Source organism: Vidua chalybeata, chromosome Z (genome assembly GCF_026979565.1).
Source record: "Vidua chalybeata isolate OUT-0048 chromosome Z, bVidCha1 merged haplotype, whole genome shotgun sequence".
In the NCBI taxonomy this organism is placed as follows: domain Eukaryota; kingdom Metazoa; phylum Chordata; class Aves; order Passeriformes; family Viduidae; genus Vidua; species Vidua chalybeata.
In genome coordinates, this window is record NC_071570.1 from 45,062,571 (window position 1) to 45,089,200 (window position 26,630).

Below are 26,630 nucleotides of genomic sequence, written 5' to 3' on the forward strand. Positions count from 1 at the left end.
CGCCGGAGCGGAGCCGCGGCGGGGCGGGACGCGCGCGGCGCCGCAGCCCTGAAACCCGGCCCAGCTCGGTGCGGGCGGGCAGCGCGCACTCACCCAGGTGAGCAGGCTCTCGCCGAGCTCGGCGCGCTCCAGGCTCTCCACGTTGAACATGGCGGGACTGCGGGGCCGCGGCCAGGTCGGTACCGCCGGTCCCGCCCCGCCCCGTCCCGGGCCGGGCGGTGGCGCCGACACGTCACCACGCCCTGACGGACCGGCCGCGCGCGCCTGCGCCCGGCGGCCGCAGGGCGGGGGACGCGGCGCGACCCGGCGCCGTCGGGGGGACGGGGCGGGGCCGCGAGGCCGGCGGCGAGCGGCGGCTGAGGTACCGCTGAGGGGGGCGGGCGGGACTGGAGCGGACCGGGCTGGGCTGTCCGCCCCTCACAGCCGGCCGGGGGGAACTGGGGACGGTGAGGGAGACTCGAACCCCTCCGTTGCATGCCCGCCGAGGCACCTCGTACGCCGCCGGGCCCTCGGGTAGGAGGAGTCTGCAGCGCCTCCCCCGGCTCCGTGAGTGTGTGTGTGTGTGTCTTGGCGCGGAGGAGCTGGTTAGGAGAGTGTCCAGCGGGGGTGGGAGCGTGGGTTTATGAGGATGGTGTACCACAGGCATTATCAATGTTGGTGTGTAATGTGGCCCGGCTTCTGGATGGAGTAGCCCCTACAAGGTTTTTCTCTCTTTTTTGGAGTAGAAAAATGACCTTTCACCCGCAGACTTCCTTCTGTTTGTGAAAGGAGCAGCCCCCACAAGGTTTTCGTCCTTTTGAGTAGGGAATGACTTTGCACCCACAGACATATCATAGTCTTAGTATCTAGTGTGGCTTCGCTTGTGTATGGAGCCGCCTTGACGACTTTCTCCTCTGTTTTTGGGGAAGACAACGACATTAGCTTCCTTTCAACAAAGCCCTGCAGTGGTAAATTTAATGAATAGGCAGCCTACCAGTATCTAAATGGGGTCTGCAGGGAAGCCAGAGAGAGACTCTTTGTTAGGAACTGTAGTGACAAGGAGTAGTGGGTTTCAACTTAAAAAGGGAAATTTAGGCTAGATAGCAGGAAGGAATTTTTTACTGTCAGGGGCATTGAGATGCTGGAACAAGTTGTCCAAGGAGGTTGTGGATGCCCCAACCCTGGCAACATTCAAAACCAGTTTGGATAAGACTTGAGCAACCTGGTCTAGTGAGAGGTGTCCCTGTTTGTGACATGGAGATGTTGGGACTAGATGATCTTTTAAGGTTCTTTCCATTCTCTTGACATTCTGCGATTCTATAAGTTACTTGCTTAGAACTATTTGCAAGTGGTGACTAGGAAGAAGGATGATTAAATATCGAAATGGGCTGCCCAGGGAGCTGGTGGAGTCACTGTTCCAGTGGGTGTTCAAGGAAAGACTGGACATGACACTTGGTGTCATGGTGTGGTTGATAGGGAGGTGCTCAGTCTTAGACTGGACTTGATGATCTCAGTGATTTTTCCAGCTTAGTTGGTTCTGTGTGATTCTTCAGGTGATTAAATTATTTTTTTTATCTCAAAAACAAGGAGTTTGTCTGTGGCCAGAGTGCCCCTGTATCCTTGCTGTGCCCCAGCCAGAGAAGCTCTCCGTCATGCTGCAAATGGGTCACCTGAGGAGTTCAAGCAATTCTTTGTCAATAGTGTGTTGGATTTTGGATTATTTGAAATTTGCAATGGGAGTGTGTGGCATCGTGATAAGTTCTGCAGTTCCCTATCAGTTAACAATGGGCCTGACAGTGTGGAGTGGCAGGCACAAGGCACTGATAACAGTGGAGGGTTGTATAAACAGGAAGGGTCACAGATGTGGAAACTGTCACTATTTTCCCTGTTTTCTCTGACTTTTTCCATTTAATGAATTAATAACATGAACAAAAGCTGAGTGCTCCCTTTATGCAAGCTTCTTTTGAACGCTTCTTCTGAAGAGTATTGTAGGAGTTATGAAAATTTTCAAGTTTTCCCAGGAAAATACTTTCTTACTGATCTCATTGTATGATCTACTTGTTGGAACCTAGGACATCTCATTTCCCACTCTTTGCTTTGCCTGTTGCCACGAGGTGTAGCTTGTATTTTGTTGACGCAAACAAATACAGTATTGCTTTTTTGCCTTGCTATCTATTTTAGATATGAGGCTGTATATAGAGGTAGCACTTTCTACAGTAAGGAATTCTTGGGCACTTTTCCTGAGAGATCTGAAGCCTCCTCATGCTTAGGTGAAGTACTACCATAGTCCAATAAACTTTATTATAATGAAGTGACAATATTTTCTTTTTCTTCCTGTCTGACCAAGAAAGTCAGGTATCCAAGTGAAGGCATTAGCAGGCTCTTTCTCATGCTCCTATCTGCATATGAATTCAGTTCCACCCTCTGGTTTGTTCAGAACTCTGTACGTTTCAGTATGTTTTTGCCTTATGAAGTGTGGAAAACTTTGTTGGGATCTGTTTTACACAAGTCATACATCATCCAGACAAATATTCAGAATAGTAATGCTAAACAGGCCATTGAATTTGTGATTTTGCTTCAAGCCATCCACATGGTTTTGTGCTCAGGAGAAAATATATTGGAGGTGTTTTGTTTTCCCAGCAGAATGGTATATTAATTTTGGATTATTTTCCCTCACAGCCTTGCACCTGTTGTTTGCAGCTGCATTACTTTTAATTTGCAAAGCATGATTCCATCAGCAAAAGTAGAATATCTACTTTCTTTTTTCTTCTTCTTTTTTCTCTTTAGGAAAAAATGTGCCTCAGAGACTGCTGACCTCAGACCTTGCAGAAACCTGCTTTATCAGGCAAGTGCCTCAGTTGGTCAGTTTTTGTAAGATATACTCAACAAAATCATTTTTTTCCTACTGAAATTTCCCTCTCCTCTCTCTTGGCAAGACTGTTCAAGCCTTTTCCATTCTCTTTTGCAAAGAGTATGCACACACTTAAATGTAGTCAGCACTGTCTTGAAAGCAAAGGTGGTTCATGGTAAGCATATAACTGAATATTATACTGCTGAGTTTGGCTGTATTTCTCTACCAGCTGAACTGACTTGTAAACCCAAAGTTGATGCAAACTCATAATAATGATGAATTAACAGACTGCATGAAATTCTAGTAGGATAATCCTAAGTCAGTTTTAACAGCCTTGTCACAGAATATATCTCATCAATTTATACATTGCTATGTTAGATTTTTTTTAAATTTCCGTTAATAAATGTGACCTTTGAATTTTCTCCTACTGATTTTTATAATGTAGGGAGATACATAGTACTAGAGATTGTTGTGTGGTGCTTTATTCAAGTAAGACTGTGCTCACAAAAATGAAAAGCTAATAAATCCTGTTTCCTCAGAAACACTTTTTCTAAGTACACCATCAATCCTTTCCATTATTTCTGTTCTATAATGTTATATTTGCCTACATCACTTCTTTGAAATCCAACTTCACTAAGGACACTAAGGAACACTAAGTACACTAAGAAAACTGGATAAAATCTATCACCTCAGGATTTAGCTGATTTAGGATTTAGGCTAGTAAACTCGTAGTCTTCAACACTTCCACTGTTCATGATGTGTAGTTCTTGCCTGCTGTTGTTAATTGTTTCTGAATGCAGTCTGGGTCTTAAGAGTCTTTGGACTCTTAAAGAAAGAGTGCATAAATAACTGTAGGTAGGATCCAGTTCGCTGAGTCAAATCAATTCACAAAGTCCCATTGTCAACCACAGAGTAGGGCCATGACCTGCTACTACACTGGAGCAGGAAGTAATTAGATAGCTTCTGATGAGACAGGTATCAATTTTTGCCCTACATATAAAGTTTGTCTTTGGGAATTTTTGCCTGTGTTTCTCATAAATAAAATATGCTAAATTTATGCCGATAGATATTTGAACATAAGCTAATATGTGTTCAGGGAGTAGATTACAGAATAAGTATGTTCTGTTTCAGTATGCTTAAATTCTTAAAAGTTGGTTCATGTTATCTGAAACAGGCCAGTCTTATTAGAAACCTTTTGATACAAATTAAACCAATTTTAATGTTTCTCTTACATAGAAGAAAATATGAGGGGTTAAAGCCTTTTTGATCTTAAGTGTGACCTGTGGTGTTTGACTAGTTGGAGATTAATTAACTTATCCTGGAAAACACACAACCTCTACAAATTAAGCAGCTTTTTCAAAAGGCGGGGGCGATGCTTTTGCTAATAAAAGGCAACTGGCAAAAGGAATTGCAGGTTCTGGCTTCCACGCTGGCCCACCATCACTTTATAATTAACATTTAATTTTTTTCAAGAACTGGTGGTGGCTGCCAGTACTGCATCAAGAGGAAAACACTCAAAACTGAAATAAATGAAAACCCAAAACTCCATTTTCCTCATCCAGTTCACTCCCAGCCCATCCCATTTGGACACATTGTTATTCAGATTACCTTTCAGATGTTGAGCAAATTGCACCATGCTCACAAAGTCAATACATTAAGGTTCATAACTTGTATCTCACATCAGTATTGCTTGTGTGTTACTTCATTGTTTACTTCTCAGACATCAAGAGAGCCTGGTAAAGACTGGATTGTTTTTCACGTCTTTATGAAAATATGAAGACATGAAAAACTCTCTGAGTCATGGCATAGGGTTTTGTTATAGCTGGGCTTTATGTTGAACATTGAAAATCCTAATAATACTTTTCAGATCTGAAAAATTAAGAAATAATACATCCACACTAGTGTATGTCTTCATTCCCTCACACTTCAATGTGATCTGTATGAATTTCCAAGAATAAAAGCCATTGTACTTGCAATGTTGCTCATTATGGTTATCTTTTTTTTTTTGCTTAAATTTGCATGCATTGTTCATACATAACCACAGAGGGGAAAATGTAACTTTAGAAATATCTGTAGATTCTTATTTTAAATGTAAAAAAAAATTAGTGTTACATTCTGTCAGTGATCACTCTGAGAAAAATTGGTAATAAACAAGGTGATTTTCTGTACAGATGATTAATTACTGACAGATTTACAAATAAAACTGTATGAACTTTACAAACAGTAAATTGCATTCCTTTCTATTGCAAAACCTTTTGTGGACAATTTACTCTGAGGTTGTGTATACTCTCTAGCCATCAAGAACCCTATAGAGATGAACCAGATCCCAGTCTACTGGGATGCAATGTCAAGCTGTAACTTAGCTAGCCCAAATGGAATGGAGGAGTAACTCCCTGTCTTTTCCCCCTCTTCTGTGTTGTTTTACTTGAAGCAAGTGCCAATAGTCTGAAGATAAAATGAAATAAACTTGGAATTTAAGATTTGGGCTTTGGTGGTGTTGTTTTTGAAGTAGGAAAAAGGCCCAGCATTTTTTTCAGTTTTTAAAATTGCAATAGATATTGTTAAAATTCTGAAGTTAATTGTATAAATTCCAGTTTTGATGTGAGTATTGTTAGACGTTGCTTGGTTTTCATCCTCTCAATGGAACATAGGGTGGAGTTATGCTTGCATTTAAGAAAGCCATCCTTATGAAATGGCTAAAAAGAGAAAAAGTCTCAAGTATAACCAGAAATCATTTATCAGAATTTAATCTATTTTCAGTTACTGCCATTTTTCCCCTGAAGTAATCTTATACAGTTGGTACTTTTCCCAGAGCTAGTGTAGACAGGAATTAATTTATTGTATTAAAGAGTAGAAACAGAGCAATAAAAAAAATTCAAACTTTCTTTGCAATTTTAGAAAGAAACAAGGTAACATAAGCCTACAGAAAAGAAAGAAAGAAAAAAATTTAAAGTAATTTAATGTATGAAAGCCTGTGATATAGAACCCAGATCTAGAAATAATTATAAGAGAAAAGGTTGATGAAATTCTGTCATTTTTTCATAACTGGAAAAATGTAATGGATCAATGGATGGAATTTAGTACGAGCCATACTAACTCACTCTTGAATTGCATCAAATTATTAACTGTGACTATTTTAGGAGTGATTAGATATATGTAATAAAGTCTGATTCTGGAAGGTTTCTCTGACACACACTTGGTCTTTATCAAGGATGGCTGTCTCCGAAGACTGAGTCTTCATTACATTATTTAAATCTCCTTTAGCTTGCTTCTTAGTTGTACCAGCTGAAAGAGCAACAATTGCTGAACACATGCACTGTGAGGCAAGATTTCTTAGAAGCTATTTTTAGCCTATCATACATTCAAACCACTGCGGATCACCCTTTGGCTGTTGTAGTTGCACTTGAAGAAACATGAACTGCAAACCTCCAGTTCTGGGTATTTTGTTTGAAAACATTCAAGATAACCTTGAAATCACAAAATTCCTTCCTCCTTCAGACAGACATTTTTTTCTATTAGTGTATTTTACCATTTTCTTTGTAGACATTGCTTTTTTTAACATGCTATCTCAGAGATAGGAGGGGGAGGAGGAGATTGTTGCTGTCTCTACTGAGGCATGAATTCAGAGAAAGTATGTATTGGTTCTTTTGTTCTGTTTTGTAGTACCTAGTCTACACAAGTCTTATCAGCTCTCCTGTGCACTGATATTATGGAGAGAAAGTGTTGGAAGTAATAAGAAAAATATACACAGCACTTGTTGGCTGTCCAGAAACAGCAAGTAAATTAAAATATGAACAACATGGGCATTAAGCATTAATAGTTTATCTTCTCTAGAATTCAGTGACAGAAGCAGCTGGGAGTGAGACTGAGGCAGATTCCACTCCTCTATATTGCCATTGTGGTATTGATACATAAGTGAAGACAAAATGTCTCAGGGTGTTTATGCGGAGAGAAAGACTGTGCAAGTTTTCTTGTACACTATGCTTATGTCAAAAAAGTTATTGGGAAAGTTACATATGTTTCAAAATGAAGGGCTGAAGTTGATATAAGTAACTGGCATTATGTGCAAGAAGGAAGAGAAAGTGAGGAGGATCTGTGTATTTCATTTTCATATTCTGATGCTAACTTTGGCACCTTAGCTTGGTATTTCAAAAAAGGTAGGTGAGCAGAAATTAAAGCAAGCAGATGCAGTGAGTGCTATTAATGCTAGGCAGATAAGAATTTGGAGGGAAGAGAGGGGTACAGAGAGGGAAGAGCTGGAGTAGATGTCTTGAAGGCTGTTCAGGGAAACTGATTTAAATTGGTGTGATATTGAAAATCCATGTGTTGTTTTCAAAGTGCATCAAGCAAGCAGTGACAGAGGATGTTCAGGTGTTAATATAAGAAGTGCTTGCCTTCCAAAGGTACAGTTAAATCATCTGTATGTCTCTGACATAACAGGTATTTCTGAAAAAAATCCCAAAACCAAAACCCCGTGTAATACTTAGTGGGATGTAGTTGTCAACTGCGTGTTGGTATAACATGCCAATGACATGACATCAGTTCTAACAGAATTGATGTGGAACTAAGGAGGAATTATACCAGTTCCCTGGCATTTACTTCTGATTTTGTTCTGAGCGGTCAACCCAGAAAAAACAGTGGGACAGGGTAAAAATTAGTCGACTGATCATGATACTTAAGGAGGAAAAACACAGAAATTTAAGATATCAGCATGCACAGTTGTGGAAAATGGCTGTCTCAGAATGATGCAGTGTAAGAAAGAGAAGCTTCTTCAGGACAGGATGTGCAAAGAAATTAAGTGTACAGGCAGGTAATGAGCTAGGGAGGCATCACACCACACCTGCCAGTCCAGATCCTCAGCACCAGGGAACCACTGTTCAGAAAAATTTCACAACACCTTAACCTCATGACTTTAGCTATAGGAATGTAATTGTATAACTAGCTATGCAGAGAAATGCTCTAACTCCTTGTGTAGGCCCATGTTCCTATGTAAGACCTTTCCACAAAGATCTGGTCTTTTATTCATTAGTATATATGAAATGTGTATAAATATTGACCTGCTTTAAACATGCAACTCTAACTCTAAACAGCAACTCTATGAGTTGCTGGTATTCCACCTTTGAAAGCAGTTACTCTTTCCAAATACTGTGACACAGTTGCTTGTTGAAAGGTGTAATTAGCAAAAATTTGACTATAGTTACAGAAATAATAGTCTCAGTTCAGATTAGCACACTTTGAATAAGTTAGTTTATTGTTTCACTTCATATATGCTTCATTATTCCATTTTAGTATTCACAGCGAAAGCCCAAAAATATGACAAATAATGAAATCTCCCCTTGTTCTCCATGAGTTTGCTCTGCTCTCATACCACTTACACTTCTTAGCAATACTCTTAGAATGTATCAGCTTCTCTTGTATTCCTGCTACAGAAGGCAACTCCCACAAACTTAAGGAAGCTTGAAAAAAGCTCCACTGCTTATACTAGAAAAAATGTGGAGGGTGAGAGTACCTGTCTTAGAGAAAAGATTGTGCTTTTCTATTAGCAATAGACTGACATGCTGAAATTTTGCCAGGGTAGTCATTACAGGTATCCACTAAAATCCTGATGACTTGTACTCTATTTCAATTGTGCAATTAATTCAAGGCCAGAGGGTGTTTGGTGTTACTTGCTAGACAGTGAGGTGTAAATTAAAAATTACACATGAGCTGTGAAGTGCAATGAAACACTGATGAAAGCTTGCAAGCTGAACTAGGAAACAGAGAAAAAGATACCAGTCTTACCTGCCTTCAGAAACCAATACTGCGATTTTATGTCAGTTTCATGGAAAATACTTCAATTGTGTATGGACAGAGCTACAGTATGACTTTTCATGTAATTTGACAGAGTTAGCTTAACCGTTCTGATTTCATAATATTCACAGCCATAGTTCATTTCACTTCCTGATTGCAACAGCAATAATTCAGCAGTGGGTTGGAAACTATTTTATTTTGCATGTTTCCAGCTGTAGGTTAGTGCTATAGGTTAATAAATGTTAGCCTTAGTCACTGATGGCTAACAATGTGAAACAAATATAAAATGAGTCTAACTCAGGAAGCCTGATAATACTGTTTTTCTTTCAAGTTTTCCCCATGTTTCCAGCTAAAGTTTGGTAATGCACAGAAGAAGAAAATTAAGTTTAAAATGTATTGGGTGATTCCTGTGTATCCAAATGGGCATTTAACACTAAAACCAAAATGTCCTTGTTTCTTAATTTGTGTAAGTGGTGGAAGTTAAGTTTCTGTGTTGGCTTAGCTTACCAGGAATTATGTGGTGTGTAATAGCTAAAATTCTTGATAATGCAGAGTCATTTAAATTTTTTTTCAGTAGACTGTCCTTAGAATATAGCCAGCTCAGTAATGACCTATTCCTGTGCAATTTATCTTATAAAGATTTCAAGGTAAACTATCTGACTAATTTTTTTTAACTTTAAATCATAACACAGTCATTTAAGATTTGTTTACTACTGCATAAGACCTCTACATCAAACTCAGTGTTTGGTAAAAATGGATACATTTCTTCTTTTTGTACCACTCTTTTCTCCCAATAATGACTATTCTGTTTACATATTGTTTGTAACTGTGTTTAAAATGTCTGTGCACGTATGTTTTAATATATGTATATGTATATATTTCTTCTTGCATTTTAGAGCTGTGATGGCCAGTCACCAAGCAGAAGTTCAGAGTTTGAAGCTAGATAATGATTCAGTTATAGAAGGAGTAAGTGACCAGGTACTGGTGGCAGTTGTGGTCAGTTTCGCTTTCATTGCTGCTCTGGTATATACACTTTTAAGGTGAGAATGTGTTGAGAGGAATTATTAATTTCTTATAAAAATCCTAACTTTCTTGACAATTTCGTGCATTGGTACATAAAAACTGTGGGGGTTTTTGACAGTAAAGCAGTGGTTGTTTGATTGCTTACTATGTTTAACTAATTGCTTGGCACAGCTAGAATCAAAAGTTGAGTTTAACTCTTCCTTATCTTCAGATAATCAAACTGAGTAGTGTTCATCACTCCTTAAGACTGAAAATGGTTAAATTCACAGTCTATATGGCTGCTGTGTTGTATTTTGTTAAAAAGTACAGATTTGTCAACAACTCCAAGATTAAAATTGGATATATTCCTCTAATGTATGTTCTAGCTGCAGTCTCCTTCCATTTTTTTTTTCAAATGAATATGCTATAAAACAGTGGATTGCAATATGCATTCCATACAGCAAAGTGTTAAGTTCAGAATTCAGTAACTGTAATGATCAAATCATCAAAGCTTATTTTGATTTCAGAATTTTTCTTTGCATCCTAACAAACATCTTAGCCTATGTGTTTGGGGAAAATGAGTCTGAGCTTCAGACTGGCTTATTGTATTGTATTGTATTGTATTGTATTGTATTGTATTGTATTGTATTGTATTGTATTGTATTGTATTGTCATGGAACTTGAAGAGGATATGTCCACGTGAGAAATATTGCTGAGGTAGAGTTACTTGAGAACAAGCTACAAAATAAGCTGTAGGTGGAAAAACTTGGTTGGACTGCAAAGCAGTGCTGCTGTGCAGGACCAGGAGATCACAAAGGAATCTTAAGAAAGGCATTCACTTCACTTTGCCTTTTGTTTCCTGAAGTTGTTTCAGTTACTTAAATTGCTTTAATAATGCCTCTTTTTTATCTGCTCTGTTATGATTTTTCTACCCTTCATCTTGACATCTTTAGCAGCTGTGACTTGAATTTTAAGTGTTTAGTTTAAAAGTTAACACTTTATTTTTGAACTCTAGAAAGGCAAGTAAGAAATATTTTTTAAAAGGTGAGTGGAACAAGAGTCAGAAGTTGAGAAGAGTAACAGGAGTTCAGTCAAAATTAAGTTCAGGGAAATGATGTGTCAATTATGAAGAGTTAGGGAGGAAGATAAGGCTAGTTATTGACTGCCTCTGCGGTGTAATGATGTAGGTAAAAAGTTTGACTGTGACTCCTGTTACATGCCTTGATGGTTTATTTTCTGCAGGGGCAAACAAACTGAAAACACAAAGCTTCCAGACTTTGGAGGTCTGCATTGCATGATTCATGGCCAGTGACAGGACTTGAGGACTTGAGACATGAAGCTGAGTCAGAGGAGATTTAGGTTAAGATACCAGAAAAAAGTTTTTCACCCAGCGGATGGCTGAGCAGGCTCACCAGGGAAGACATAGCACCAGCCTGATGGAGGTGAAGATGTTTTTGGGCAATACTTTCAGGCGTATGTATCTTGAGGTGTCCCTGTAGGGCCAGGAGTTGAACTCAATGATTCTGATGGGTCCCTTCCAACTCAGCATATTCTGTAACTGTGATTCTATGACTGACAACTGAAAGTCTTACCAGTATCCTCTTAGCTCCCTGCTCTGCCTTCTGGTATCTTTTAAAATTGTCTGTATTCAGCAACACTCTTCATCTATCTCCTTTGTATTGTTGCCATCAATATCTGCATAGTATGCTAGAAAATCTGTACAGTACAAAAATTTTAATTTATTTAGCACTGAGGCAGAAGTGAGGGAGTAAAAGAGTCTTTTATTTTTCTTCTCTAGTTACCTTAGACAGTGCAGTGGTCTTTGTGTTGCTTATATAGTGTTCATTACCTCAGGTTTTTTCTTTGCTTTTTGTGCTTCTGTATCAACAGAACTGAAATACTTAAGTTGGGTAGGAACAGGTCACGGGTAAGTATACAGGAAAGAAAGCTTAAAAGGTGATGAATAGTTGCAGGAGCTGAATCAAAAGGGAAATGAGCAGCAAGGAGTATGTGTTGCAGTAGATTTTAGGGGGCAGAAGCAGAATATGGAGAGAACTGTTAAGGGATATAATTGTTGTACTTGTTTCCAGGTGAAAGAACTCAATAAAGCATCACATCAAGGCTTCATTCATGTTTCTGGTGGAGAAACTTACAAGCCATATTTAACATATGTAACAAGTTGCAGATGTATAGTTCAGGCACTATATGATAGTTTTGTGAAGCCTGTTTGCTTTTGAGTTATAAATTTTGATAAAATTAAGCCAGATTTTTTTCCATCATCTTTTGAACTGGTGAGTAGGTGATCACATTACAAATGAGATTGTGAAAATTCAGTGTATTCAGCAAATTAAAGGAAGCCTGATCCTTTAATTCCCTACAAGGGATTTGTCCTAGATAACTGAACTGTTCCATGTTTATGGGTCTACAGGTTTAGATTTTTCAGTCTAATTTTTCTATCCATCATATGGTTTGATTATAAGATCAAGTCACTATTTTCAGCAGAAGTGAGATCTTAGTCCTTGAAAATTAACAGTGTCCATCAGTGCACAGTGATGCACCAGTCCCCTTAAGTACTGTGACTCTTTCCTTGTGCGAGACTGCACACTGGATGAGTAGGCAGTCTTCTTCCTTCCAATAGTAATAGTTTGGCGGGACCCTCTGTGGTACAAAATACAATCTGTCCACATCATGGGACCTTTTTCCTCAAGTTTTGTCTTGCTAGCAGTCAGAAATGGGAAAATAAAAGGCCTTTCCTTTATTTCTTCTCGTCATCTATTCCTTTCCTTTATTTCTTTCTGGCTTGTGTTTGATAATGCCTCTAATGACAGGGCACCATATTGGTTTTCATTTATTTCAGTTATCTTCTTACATTAATTGAATGACAGAAGTTATGAATCTGATATGTCTTGAGCTCTGCCTGTCCCTTCCTGAACATCGCATGGTTTTCAGCTACATCACCATTTTATGCATAAGTGACAGTACGTGCTGTACCTCTGCAGCTGTGCAAATGCTCTCATGATTTTGGCCTAGTATGTGATACCAGGGTAAGGTCATATAAATGAACACTTTCAGTAACAAATTTGCTACTGCTAATTTAGTTGTTTATGAAGAAATCAAAATAAGCTGTCTTACAACTCACACCTTCCACTTGTGTGTGAATAAAATTGGATTTCAAGATATATCAAACATTCTGGCAAACTGAAGATGTGAAATATGTTCATTTCAAACAGAAAAATACTTCTATACATATAACATATATGACAGAGAACATCCACAAAATCTGATTCATGGAGACCAAAGGTGCATAAGAAGGGTTTTAATATAGACTTTGTATCATATAACTTTCATATATCACCCACATTAGTATGAAATAAATTTTCTTTTTACAGATAACCATGTAAATATTACCATGAAAAATATGGGACTTGTCTATTTCTCTTTGAAAAAAGAATGAAGCAGCCAAAATGTTAAACATTTTAGCAATAAACATTTGAGCAATAATGCAATACTATGATTGCCCACATTAACTGAAGAAAATTATTGCAGAAGCTTCTAGAGCCATTGAGGAAATTATATAATATAACTGCAACCAGAAAATGTCATGAAAGTTCAACCAGTCCAGCCCTCATCTCTGACAGAGGATCAGCTTACCTCAATATCCCTTGGAAGCATTGCAACCTGTTTTTTGATTTAACTTCTAGTCAGGGATGGATAAAAATAGCCTGAGGTAAACTTGTCTGATTTTGTACATTATATAGTTAGAAATGTGTTTCCACAAGCCTTAGATAACTGTGGGAAATAATTGCTCATATTTATAGAATGAAAGACTTATCCTGTCCCCTTTTCACTCCATGAACAATCTTCTATATAAACTGACATTATTTAAGTCTTTCTCTAATGTATAAAAAATGTGGGCAGTAGTTCTTATTATCTTCTGAACTTTCTCCAACTTCTCTATATGTTTCTATGCATTTAGCGCAAAATGGAGAACAGAATCCAGCTGAGACCTCAAGAGTGCTGAGCAGAACGTGTCATCATTGAAATCCATATGAATTAATAAAGCATAAAAATTCACATTTTTTAATATGCTGTTGACTCATATTTATTATAACTCAACACCTCTGATTGTTGTCAGCACATTTTTAATTTCAATTCTGTCCCATTGTGCTTTTGAATTTGTAATATATCCATCCTTCTTTCTTCAGTGTGGCCCTTCCCAATGATTCCTCGTGGCATATCTAACCTGTATTTCTTTTTTTAAAAAGAGAGTGATTTTAAAAGAGTGGTTTCTTTTTATATCCAATCTGCTGATAGTTACATAAACTCAATATTCTAAATGTAAGTTTGTCTACCCTTTCTTATGCAAATGTCACGTAGCAGATAAAATTGAAGTAATTAGGAGGTTTCAACTCTATGACTTAGGCAGTGAGTGAAAAACTACTAATTTATGAATAGACCAACAAATAAGAAACTAGCAATGGAGAAAAAATGAAAAATATTTCTGCATGATTAATTAAATAGTTTTCAAGCAATTTCATTTTTTGTAGGTTCAAGGCTTAATTTTTTTCTCAGACTAAAATCTAGTTTTAACATGATTTAATGATTGGTTGTGGAGTCTCTGAAAAATCTTGCTGCTGTACAGCTTTCAGTGTCCAAAGTAACTTTAGGATCCAGAATAAATTCCTGTTTCCTTAATTATTTGTATTTCCTTTAAAATCCTTTTTAGCAGGATATAATGATGTTTTGTCCTTTGTTCAAGTTCCATATTTGTTTCAGTGAGTTATTTTTCAGTGGTGGATCACAGGGCTTTTTATTGCTTGTATTTCCTTTCACAGAAATGAACATCAGAACATACATCCAGAAAATCAAGAGCTAGTGCGAGCTCTTCGTCAGCAGCTTCAAACTGATCAGGTGCTGTAGCAAGTGTTGGCAACATTCAGCTCTCTGATGTGGGGTGCTGCAGGCTTCTCTGAGGTTCTGGAAGATGATTTTGAAAGTTATGGGAGCTTACTTACTGTACAGAGGCATTCTTGAAATCCATCAAGTTGTGGGATAATGTAGTCGTTTTTAATTGATGCATTAAGTAATTAAAACTAAATTTTGGCTAGTTCTTTTTAAGTTTTTGCCACAAGGTGGAGTATGTTAGATTATGCTGTGCGCTTCCTGGAATGTTCCTGGGAACTTTAGGGTAAAGGAAAGGATATCTGGAGTACAGTTTGCTGAGACAGGACAGGGGTAGATGTTTAGACTCATAAGCAGTGGGTAGCAGAACAATGGCACAGCAACAAGAGCCAGGCAAGTGAGTGACAGAGAGGAACTTTTTAGCAAAGCTGCTAGTCACAGGACAGAGAGTGGTGGTTTTAAACTGAAAGAAGCTAGGTTGAGATGGGATGTAAGGAAGAAATTCTTTTCTGTAGGGTGGTGAGGCACTGGGAACAGGCTGCCCAGAGAAGTTATGGATGTGTCATCCCTGGAAATGTTCAAGGCAGGGTTGGATGGGGCTCTGAGCAGCCTAGTCTAGTGGAAAGTGGCCCTACCTATGGCAGGACAGTTGGAACTTAGTGATCTTTAAAGTCCCTTCCAGCTCATACCATTCAATGATTCTATGACTGCATCCACTTTGAACAGGAAGAGTCTAGGCCATACTTCTGGAGAATATTAAAAACAGTCTTTCATCATGATACTTCTTGAAATAATGACAGTGCATATTTATGTGGAAGACAAATATGGCAAAATGGGGAGAAAAAGTGTTTCATGACAGTCACATGCACATGGCTGAGATCTGTGTTTGGGCTTGGAAACACTAAATGCTTCAACTGGTAAGCAACACAGTTCAATTACCTGGCTCTGGACAGAACTACTCAGGATAATGAAGTAACAATATAGATCCAAGTTTGTTATTCATGCTCCAGTGTGTCTAACCTGACTCAGTGTGAAGGACCAAGGAAGTTCTTTCTTTGTGGTCTTTAACTAGTTTGAAGCACACACTTTTTTAAGAGATGAAGGGAAAATAATGGTCCTGTCACAAGAACTTGCTTATTGAATCAATGCATTTAAGTATGTTTGATTTTTACATTTAAATATATTTCTCATTTCAACCTTGAATTTCTCAATTCAGTTCTGCGTTTGACAGTTTGACTTATAGTGAATGAATACCAATTTATTATTATTTTTTAGAACTCGGTAGGCTTATATAAAATAGTATCTCCAACACTTTGTGTTTTCTTGCTGTTCCAACAGGATGCTTCTGCTGGTGATCGGCATCACTTCTATACAGATATGTCGTGTCCAGTCTGTTTGCAACAGGCTACATTTCCTATAGAAACGAACTGTGGACATCTCTTCTGTGGTAAGCAAGAAAAGCTCCTAGTCCTAAAGTTAGAACCAGAACAGAAATACAAGCTTTTGGCAGTAGCTCAGGCATCCTAATTCAAAGCTTTGTTTGCTTTTAACTGTTTATCATTGCATCTGCAAAATAAATAAGTTTATATAAATAGTCGAGAAAATAAGTTTAGGAATAAACAGTCACTTTAAGAGTGTGCTGCACTGTTTTCTATGCTATCAGGAATGAAACTGTTTAATTTTAAAATGTCAAAAAGTATAATTTGTTTCCAAACTGAAGAGGTTGAAGAACATTTGGGAATGCACTATTTAAAAAAAATGTTTTAGAAAGAATAAAATATTATTTATTAGAATATTTTTTCTTGGAAGTTCTGCAGTATTATGAGTGAGTCCACAGTTGATTAAAGTGCTTGGTTCTGTGTTTTTTTGAGGCTCTGTTAATATACAGACAGCCTATGTAAGATTTTGCTTCCTCTCCCTCAGGTTCCCAGTAGAATTGTTTCACTGCATTCATCTGGTTTTTTGAAGTATATAGTGTATACCATGCTTAGTTGTTTAAACGGAAAAACAAGCAAGTTTGGAGAATTGATAAAATACTTACATTTTTATATTTGTCTTCGTCTGTTGAAACTGATGATGATAAAGCCAAGTTCTTAGCATAAATTTTGTATCTCCTGACATTTTTGTGACTTCTAATTTTTGAACTTGTTGTGTTTTCGGGAAATAATGCCTTAAAATTACTGATTCAGTTGAACCTACTCAGGATTTTTCTCATTAATAGTATTGAATTTGAAGACATTAGTTCTTGGTATCTTCAGTGAATGCTGTACACAAAATTACATCAGAAACTGTAGATTTAACCTAGCTGCTTATATACACTTTCTGTTGTTTCCCTTGCCATGTAACGTATTATTTCAGGAGATGCATTTTTCATCTCAGGAGTTTAAATGTGTGTACCTTACCTTCACCAGGTTCCTGCATTATTGCCTACTGGAGGTATGGCTCATGGCTGGGTGCCATCCGCTGTCCGATCTGCAGACAGACGGTAATATTTTAAATCATCATGGACCTGTCAGTTTGGCTGTCTAGGATAGCCTGCCAAAAGGCACTTATATGTGAGCTACAGTAGTGAGGTTGGCAGATAAAGAAGTCTGAGAAACTGAAAAAATACAGAGGATTATGTGAGCCAGGAATGGTGGACATTCCGTTTTTCCAAACTTCTTGCTTTGACAAATAGCTCCAGATTGTTCCTGCCACTCAAACATAAGTGAACTGTGCTGATAACTCAGCACAGTTATAGAATAACTATTTTTCTGTAAAGAGTTTATGAAAACAGAAATTTGTGAGATTTTAACTATGATCCTTTCATGCTCTCCATTCAGGATGTTATTAACTTCTTTTACCATAATTTGTATCTGAAAGGCTTGGCTGTTGTGATGGACTGCCAGTAGCAGCACACTACTGGTTCCTGAGAAATACCCTCTCCCTTCCCTCTGTCCCTACCAAAAGACCTGTTTATGTCAATTTCTTATTTTGGTCCTATTTTTAACTTGTATGTATTATTAATTTAATCTTCATAGAGCAAGCATTAACTTACTTCCTACGCAACTAACTTACATTGCCAGTTTGAAATATGTTCCTGCAACTCATTAAGGCTTAGGATCTCTGAGTCTGATAGTGTGTTTTAACAAAAGTACATCTTTATTTTAACAGTGCACAAAGGACAGAGCTAGTAACTTCTAATGAATTATGTAACTCATGCCCTTGCTCCTCCATAATATCCTACTTTGATTGTGTGTATCAGCAGGACAAATGACTGAAAGAAGACAGCTGAAGAAAAGAAAAATAAATATGACTGGAAGAAGAATGAGTAGGTTTAGAGTTTAGCCAGTGAAGAAAAAGACACAAATAATAGGTGGGGAAGGTGGAAAAGGGGAAAATAAGCGAGTTTTTAAATTGTCTTTCCTTACATATATTTTCATTTACATTCCTCTGAGTTACAGGTATATTAGGTGGCACTGTTTGCATGGTTATGTATTTGTTCTAGCCCTGGTTTATAAATGAGGAAGGGAAAGATGTATATATCAACATGAGTCATACAACAGGTTTGTGTCAGGGCCAGAAGTTGAATGTAGTTCTGCTCATGTTCTCGTTTCTGAATGTGACTGCCACGCAGATTTGTATTTAGTCACCAGGTAGAGAGGAAGCTTCTGAAGATAATAATGAAGCTTCTGTAATAATTTAAAGTGCTATGCCTTCCCTACTTCCCATGATAATCTGCATTTTATACCTGTACATTGCTTCCAAACAGAAGTCTTAAGTTTTCAGCAACTCCTGTGCAGAAGGATAACATACATAAGGTCATATTCATATATATCTTATTTCTCTATGTTTGCATGAAAGTTAACCCAAGAACAGAACAAAATTCTCTGTCTGTACAAAATAGTTGAAGGTTAATATCTTTTTCTTAATTCATCTTGGTATGAAGATCCATATGCAAAACCATGAGTTTTGCTGTGTGTTTGTTGTCATGGAAGGCAATCCTAAAATATGGAAAAACAAAGGCCTCATTGATTGCTTTATTTGATTTTCAGTTTAGAAAAGAAAATTAGATTAATTTGGTAAATTAACTTTGTTCTCCAAATCATTCTTTCCCACTTATGAAACATAAAGCATTTAGGTGTTTAGGAAGCCTCTCTTAAAAGGAAGGTTTTTTATGCTTTTTTTTAACAATCACTTTAAAAATTAATATTCTGTAAGGAGATGTAAGCAATTAATTAGTTAACATTTAATAACAGTTTCCATGCTAGTAATTTTCAGTTTATTTTCCTATTAACTATTCAACTAAACCAAAGTTTTTTTCTATATAGTTAACTAAAGATGACTGTTTTACAGTTGCATGTGTAACATAATCTCTCTGCTGTGCCTAGGTAACACTATTCTTACCACTCTTTGGTGAAGATCAGCAGGGTGCAGCCCAAGTGTTTCAAGATGTTAATGACTACAATCGAAGATTTTCAGGACAGCCCAGATCAGTATGTTTTGGGTAAATTTGGAAGTCAATGGTGTCAGGAAAGTTTGAGAGCAAATTTTTTGTAGTTTTGTTTTTTCCTCCTTCTTTTTTTTTTTTTTTCTTTTATTTTCTTTCCCTGGGATATGGATTTTCTCTTCCTGATGCTTAGGGCCTAGGCAACTTTTCTTTAGGAAATTCATGTTGAAATGGTTGGATCAAGCCCAAAATTATTTATTTGTCATTTATGAAAATGTATGAAAACTTACTTTTTTCCTGTGAGTGAGAATCTAATAAGTCTTGAATTTTCTCAAGTGGTCATGTGTTAAGTTGTTTTTTAGATATGAGTCATTATTTTGAAGGGATCAATAACTAGTCAGCAAAAGTACTTAAAGAAATAAATGACCTGCAAGGAAGAATATTCACTTAATTGGACTTTTTACACTGATTAGATGAATATGAAGTTCTACCCTGTGCCTTTCTCCTCAGACAGCTGTACACTGTCTTGATTTTTTAGTTTTTCCCCTAGATTATATTACAGTCTTTATTCTTCCCTCTGAGTGAAGAAAAAAAGAATTTTTTTTTCCTGTAAATAGCTAAGAGGGGTGGTCAAAGTTCTACAAATGTTAGAAAGTCAGCCTTGTGACCCCATCTCCTGTGTGCGTGTCCTGTTTCGCAAGGTGAAATGCACACACATGCATACTAGTAACCTCCCTGGTTGTCTTCATTTGTAATGGGATTTGGATATAGCAAGAAGACATTAGCAAGAAAAATGTACAGTACAAAGAGATAGAAGAGGGAGGAGTATTTTTCTAAACCACAAAATGTATGGGTTTTGTCCAGAAGACGTTGAAACTACCTTTCAGGCTCCATTAGACCTCTCTGCGAGCTGTGTCTAGTCCCCAGTAACCTGTCTGAGGTCATGCCAGAAATCTACACTGAAGCCCTAATTGGACTAGATGAATTGTCTTTGATTTATACACAATGTTACCACATACAAAATTTCTTTCTCAAAAACATATTCAGCTATGGCAATAAGTCATTTTAATGGAGTTTAACAGTTCTTATGTAGAAACTGTATACCATAGAAGGGAACCAGTATAAAAAAAATTTAAAGTTCACCCCTCCCTACTCATCACAACAAAAACCTGAATATTTTCTGTTGAGCAGTCTCTTGCTAAGCTGGCAGAATCATAGTAGCAAAATGGAAAGGAGCCAGGAATGGATTAATTTAGTTCTTTAGTTTACTTTGAAGCTTCATCTATCCTTTGGAAACTTCTGTGAATCACTGGTTATGCACCAGGAGAGGGGGTATTGTGTTTCTGAAAAACTGTAACCTATTCTGCTTTACCTATTAGGTTTTTTCTTGCAGTCCTGGTTTGTCTTGCATTCTGATCAATATTTCACTCCAGTTAACTTGTTTGCCGTTTCTCACTTTCCCAGTCATTTGTTTTCCTCTAGTATTCATTGCTTTTCCTTCATAATAGATGACAGTATATTTTCTAGTGATGTTATTAAATGTATGCTTTTCATTGTAGAATAACACAGTTTAACTGTTTCTTGAAAACAGTTAAAATATATAGAAAATATATTCTAATGACTTTCTACCCAGTAAAACTAAACTAATTAACTCTTCCCGGATTTTGTTTTCATTCCTATAAACTAACAGAATATAAGATGTAAGGAAGTAGTAGAAACTTCAGTTTAGCATGGATGAGTTGCTAAAGCAAAATACTAACTTATAGATTCTTTCTTTATAGATTATGGAGAGAATTATGGATCTCCCCACTTTATTGCGACATGCTTTCAGGGAGATGTTTTCTGTAGGGGGCCTCTTCTGGATGTTTCGCATCAGAATATTCCTCTGCTTGATTGGAGCCTTGCTGTACCTGGCTTCACCTCTGGATTTTCTTCCTGAAGCTCTGTTTGGAATTCTGGGGTTCTTGGATGATTTCTTTGTCATTTTTCTGCTGCTGATATATATCTCTATCATGTACAGAGAAGTGGTAACACAGCGTCTAAATAGATGAAATGGCCAAAAGTGACCTAAAAGGAGAGTCAGTTGTGGAATGTTTTAAAAAGAAATCTATAACATAAGTATGATATAGCAAGGTGCCTGTGTATGATTTCAGTAGTAACAATTTCTTAGCTGGTTATGTTATACTAACATAAAGGGTTAGTGTATGGTGATGCTTAACTGGAATCTTTCATTTGTGCATTACATATGCTTCATAAGGATGAGGTTAGTTTTATAATGTTATAATAAACCACCTTCATCTACTTCCACATGATGAACAACTGTGTATAATGAAAGCAGGAAACACTTTCTTTGGTGTGTTGTGAAAAAGGAGTTCTAGAAAAGTACTTCAAACAATAAACCCCTTGCATAATCTAGATGTGTAAGAAAATTCAGAAATTCTTCACAGTACAGTTATCATGACTAAATTGTTTGATGTCTCCCTGTTGTGGGCTAGAGATTTTTGAAATAAAAATTGCTTTGTTTGTCTATGGAAGAAGAAACCCAAGGACCGCATTACAGTTATCACTCTGCAGTTTGCTCTTGTCCACATGCTTCAGAAAAATAAGGATAATACCTTGGTATTGCTTGAACTGCACTATGTACCATGCAATTGTATTGCATGCAATTTGTACCATTTTATTTTTATATTTGGGAATATATACACAGTATCTGCTCTACATTGAGAAACCAGTATTATGCACGTCACACTCATTAGTGCTCTATTTTTTTGAGTGAGAGCATGGTTTTTCTCTTCACACTTTTTTATTTGGTAAGTATATATCTTAGAAGCAGAGGTTTTGTGCTGCTTTCGGTCAATGTGATATGTCTGAAATGCAACTTTGCATTTCTGTATATGCATTAAAACATTCGGCCAGTTGGAGAGGACACTTAAATTCCAAATAGTGGTTGAAAAAACGAAGTCAGAACTGGATGTTTACAGTACATGTACATGTATGTGTAAAGTGTAGATGTTTACCCAAATGTACATTCTGCAAGATATGTGTACTAAACAACATAGATGTTGGGGTCATTTTCAGTTGGAGTTTTCTTGTTTGGTTGGTTGTTTGGTTTGGATGTCAATAGAAGAGGTTCTGAATTATCTTGAAAAATAGTCTGTGATAAAGGACCATAAAAAAAATCTTGAAAATGTTTTCAAAAATACCAGGGTATTAATTATCCTTAAAGCTGATTTTTTTTTCATTGCAATTGAGCATAGGCTATCATAGGTATACAAGTAATTTGAAAATGCTCTCATTTTGAGCAATGATTGTGACTATAAAGGTCCAGGATATGACAGATCATTGTACTTTTTAGCTAGAGGAATGATAATTGCAATTTAACTTCCTGAGTACTTGAAAGACAGTGAATTAATAGGTGATTCTTTGTGTGTTTACATATATAGGTGAGGCTTAAAATAAAAGGGACCTTTTCACCACTTCTGTGTTTTCCCCTTACAAGTGTCTTTCCACAGCTTCTAGCACTTAGGCATGTGTAGGAAGATGATAGAGCTGAAACCTCAGGTGTCAGTCATTGAGGGTGCAGATTGTCCGTCAGTGTTCAAAATGGCATTGATTTAAAACAAAGTTCACCGATTCTCCATTTGAAAATTCAGTTTTGGAAATCCAAGGCTATTTTACAAACGAACTGGAAAGCTAAACTTTTCTTTGTTGCTGTTTGTTAGAGATGGGCAAGAAGAGAAAAGAGAAGTGAAGCAAGATTTGGAGGAAAAGAGCAAGATAGAAAATTACATTTTTGGAAGCAAATGCTAGCTAACTTTTCTTGAGCATCTTGGTTGAGCTTTTCACCTTGTGTTGGCATTGCTAATGTATGGTGATGTTTTACTGGCTACCTCAGTTAAAACTCTTTAAGGTGTTATTGAGTAAGGGTGAGATATTCATAAGCTGTTAGGTGCATTTATAAAGCAAGATAGTAGTTTAGGATATTATGTAAGACAGGATTTCACAGTTTTGCTGTAAGTATTGTTTTTGGGTTTGGGGTTTTCTTTCCCAAGAAATCTAGCTGAAAACAAGCCCCAAAAATACTTTTTTGATTGAGTAAATTTAGCACCCTCTGTTCTCCTGGAGTTTAAGAGAAGAGTGTGAACTGCTCTTGTATAGTAATTGGAGTTTGTTCATGGAATTTGTTGATCTGGTACTTTATCCACACTTTTACCCTATGATTATAATTTTCCCACGACTCTCTAAATCCAGAGTGGATACAGATGTACGTGAATCTGCTTACTGATTGGTTTTCTTTGAATTTCCCAATTTCATGCGCTACTGTGAAGTTCATGTGGAAATTCCCTATCCCATCTAAGGGGATCTTGAATATCTGAAATCATACACAAACCACATCGGAAAGACTATATAAAGTTTCCCTATGTTCTTTTTCTTCAGTACATTTGTGATAGCCAGAAGGGTTTCACTCAGAGGTTTCTGCTTACTTTTGAATATTGAGTAACATTGTAATCTTAAATTCAGCACATTAAATGCTTGACAGAATTAGAACTGTTCTTTTCAGCAATATGTGTGCTTGCCTGTGGATATTCTTTTCTGGTCCTGCAAGCCAATGATAAACAGTATTATGACTTGTTCAGGCCTTTTTGTGTAATGCAAAGATGCATCTGTCCTGGAATGTCTGGCCACTGCTCCTTTCCACAAATCTGAAATAGCTATAAGTTAGCTATCTTGGTAGTTAGCTTGAGCTTAACCTAAGCTCTAGAACTCCCAAGAAGCTGGAGATTAAAATATGAGCATGTAGTATTCCTGAATTGTGTGCTGCCAAGTTGTTTTGTCAGCAATGTGAAAGGTAAGGGTTAGGGCTGAACAGTGGCTTCAGAATGTGTGCAGAGTGACTGCAAACATTGCTATAGTTTTGTCTCCTAAGATGGGGCAGGCGTGTCACTAAGGGGGGAAAATCTAAAAAAGGAAAACTACAGCAGGAAGATGTATGGGGATAAAACAGTTCTTAAAAGATCACATGGGCACCAAAAGCTATGTGAAATATTTGATTTCTCTAGCAATATTAACAAACAGGAAAACAAAAATTTTACTTAATAGCTCTTACAAAATAACTTGTAGCATCTTGAGGCCTAATGATCATCGCTGTATAGAGCGATTCATTTCTGTGCTATTTGTGTGCCGCACCACTGATGTCTGTGAGAATCAGGCACAACAGTGTGGTTTGGGGATACAATTTTGCCATCAGTTTCATAAAACTGTAGCAGTATGTTACACTAGATTTTTAAGACAAAAGAATTTAAAACTACTTATTGTTACTTTTAATGAGAATAAACTGCTGTTAAAGATATTCTCTTGAATTATTTTATTTTATTGACTTTCTGGATGCAATATTGTTTTATTTTCCCTTTTTCCACTTCCATGCATTAAAGTTCTAAGTGTGGCATCCCACCCTTGAGGGGAAGGGAGTACTCAAGATTTGTAGTTGCCCGTGGTCAAAAGGAATGACAAAAGTCAGAGGGTCCACAAAAACTCACAGAGTTGTATTAGTAAATGACATACTTGGCATGGAAATTGGTCTAAGTTAGGACCTTATCTCCTCTATGAACACATGGCAGTGGATTTTGAACAGAGGTGTAAGGTGAAAGGGGAGAGAGAAAGACAGAAATTAATTATAGAGGGGGAAAGAGAAGAAAGGAGAGAGGGAAAGAGAGATCACCAGTCCTAGCTCCAGCATCGATCCTGCTTGGTTGTCCTGGGGATGTCCATGCATGTGGGCTTGGTGCAGTCCATTCCTCTAGACTTTTCTGGAAATGGGTCAGAAGGTTTTGGGGATCTTTGGTGGTCTCAATTCCTTCTTACAGTCCATGCCCTCTTCTCAGCCTCATCCCCGCACTTGTGCTGTGTTTTGCTCATCTCCAGGAGCCAGAACAAGGACATTTGTCCCAGAAATGTGCTGCTGCTGCCCTACCTCTTTATGGCCTCTTCTCCGGCCACATCCTGTTCTTTCTCAGTGTATTATTGCCAATAATTCTTGGCTGTTGTCACCAACAATCCATGGTTGGCTCCATCTGACTGTCAGTGTTTGAGACATACACAATAGCCCTCTTGTTTCCTAGGATTCTACAGACAGTAACTTTTCTGCAGTTGTGATTTATTTTTGTCATGGTGTCCATGGTCAGTATGTTTAGAGATAATTCAGTGTTTTCCATCTCTATGACTGCCATAATAAAGATTACAAAATTTCTAAGACCTTAGTCCCAAAAGCATTTTGTATGTCAGATGTCCTTCCCTAGAAGTCTAACCCATTCCATCAGGTCCATGAGCACTAAGCTTTCAGGCTGATAAACTAGTTCAGATGATCAGTTAACACTTTCACATAACAGTCCTCAAGCAAACAAAAGCATAAAGCCAGGTGCATGAGAATGTAAGCAAACAGAAAATAGTCTGTAAGTTTACAGGAAGGATGAAGATTGGGCTTGGAAGAACTGGATGTGACTTCTCTCTGCTGCAGTCCTGAATGTTTCTTAATTTATGCCCTGAAAGGGCCCTGGAAGACATGATCCAGTCTGCTAAGAAATGTCTGACAAATCATAGCTGGGAAGTCCAGTGCCAAGTTGGGCCAAGTCTTTTGTTAACTCTGTAGCCTGCTTTTTTACACAGTTCCGGTGTTTACGGAAAAATGTGTAATTGCATAATTGGTAAGATGCTGTTAAATCAGATTGAAAGTTTGATGAATATATGCTACACTTGTCCTGACACCTGATGCCCATGTGCTTGCAAAAGCTCAGCTAAACACTTGAAAGTTCCTCATCCAAGGCTGCCAAACGACTTGGACTTTTTAGGAGGTCTGCTGTACTGTTGCAGTTTTGTGTAGATTTTCTGCTTCTAGCTGTCAGCCGAACAGAAGACTGCCTGTTAGTCACCCATACTGAAAGCTACATGGGCATTTGTTCCATGGAGACAGAGTAGTAAGTCTTGCTATCCCTATTGCTTTGAGATGGTGTGTCCTAGTAGGTTGCCTTCTTCCTTGTTTGTGTACTGTATTTTTAAACTGAGGAAGAAGCTGCTGAATTTCAGTCTATAATTTACTCAACTTAAGGACATATAGAAGATTAGGACAGCCATAGGTCTTGAGGTCCTGCTCCCATATGGACAGCACATCGTTAGACAGTGTGGTAAGTAAAGGTGCTTTCTGTAAGTTGGGAATTTTTTTCATTCAGGGCTTCAGAAGCCTATCCAAATAATAAATAATTAATACTGCAAATCCATGGGAAAAGAGGAGTTTAGACTTGCATTTCATATTCACAGATTGGATTCAGCCTCTTGATATGCCCTTCTCTGTACCATGCTGCCTTATCTGTCACCTTGGCATCCACATAAAAGTCTGTCATAGGTACGTTTTGTTTGATATAAATAATCTCAGATCTTGTCATGAGGATTTCTGTCGCAACCTTCATGTCAAATGTTAGGGCTGCTGTATTGAACAGGTGAAATCAAAGGGTGTGGCAGGTTGGGGGGTCCTCCTAAAGTAAAGGGTCCTCATAAAGTAAATTTCTAACTGTGTAATATACTCTCATTGGTACTGTATGTCCTCATATGAGGACATCTGAATATCTTGTCTCTGTTTATGCTAATGCTAGATGGAAGGCACAAGAATTACGACAAGACTATATA

General features: G+C 37.6%; 2 protein-coding genes across 13 annotated transcripts in view; one reads left to right on the plus strand and one right to left on the minus strand.

Moving 5' to 3' along the window:
- HOOK3 (hook microtubule tethering protein 3) overlaps window positions 1-187 on the minus strand; it is an 85,722-nt gene extending 85,535 nt beyond the window's left edge. For all 3 annotated transcript variants that reach the window (XM_053931369.1, XM_053931370.1, XM_053931368.1), the window contains exon 1: window positions 94-187. In XM_053931369.1, coding sequence (XP_053787344.1) covers window positions 94-150 — 57 coding nt within the window. In that variant the 5' untranslated portion in view covers window positions 151-187. The remainder of the gene's footprint in view (window positions 1-93) is intronic.
- Window positions 1-24,303, plus strand: RNF170 (ring finger protein 170). Of its 10 annotated transcripts, XM_053931379.1 has the most exons (9): window positions 9,575-9,660; window positions 10,865-11,095; window positions 12,480-12,666; window positions 13,169-13,349; window positions 14,458-14,533; window positions 15,863-15,971; window positions 16,936-17,009; window positions 18,895-18,999; window positions 20,735-24,303. In XM_053931379.1, exons 4-9 carry the CDS (start codon window positions 13,330-13,332, stop codon window positions 21,002-21,004), a joined length of 654 nt encoding a protein of 217 aa, XP_053787354.1. In that variant the 5' UTR covers window positions 9,575-9,660; window positions 10,865-11,095; window positions 12,480-12,666; window positions 13,169-13,329; the 3' UTR covers window positions 21,005-24,303. The 10 variants fall into 10 exon arrangements, with proteins under 10 accessions (XP_053787351.1, XP_053787348.1, XP_053787347.1 ...); XM_053931376.1 differs by lacking the exons at window positions 10,865-11,095; window positions 12,480-12,666; window positions 13,169-13,349 and adding exons at window positions 1-97; window positions 2,767-2,824 and having other exon boundaries at window positions 9,517-9,660; XM_053931373.1 differs by lacking the exons at window positions 10,865-11,095; window positions 12,480-12,666; window positions 13,169-13,349 and adding exons at window positions 328-361; window positions 2,767-2,824 and having other exon boundaries at window positions 9,517-9,660.
- The last annotated feature ends 2,327 nt before the right edge of the window (window positions 24,304-26,630 follow it).

Coding starts and splice junctions, on each gene's coding strand:
- RNF170 (XM_053931376.1), top strand. CDS start 9,524: ATGGCCAGTCACCAAGCAGAAGTTCAGAGTTTGAAGCTAGATAATGAT. Junction 9,661..14,457: donor CTGGTATATACACTTTTAAG/GTGAGAATGTGT, acceptor TTCCTTTCACAG/AAATGAACATCAGAACATAC. Junction 17,010..18,894: donor GTCCGATCTGCAGACAGACG/GTAATATTTTAA, acceptor TGCTGTGCCTAG/GTAACACTATTCTTACCACT.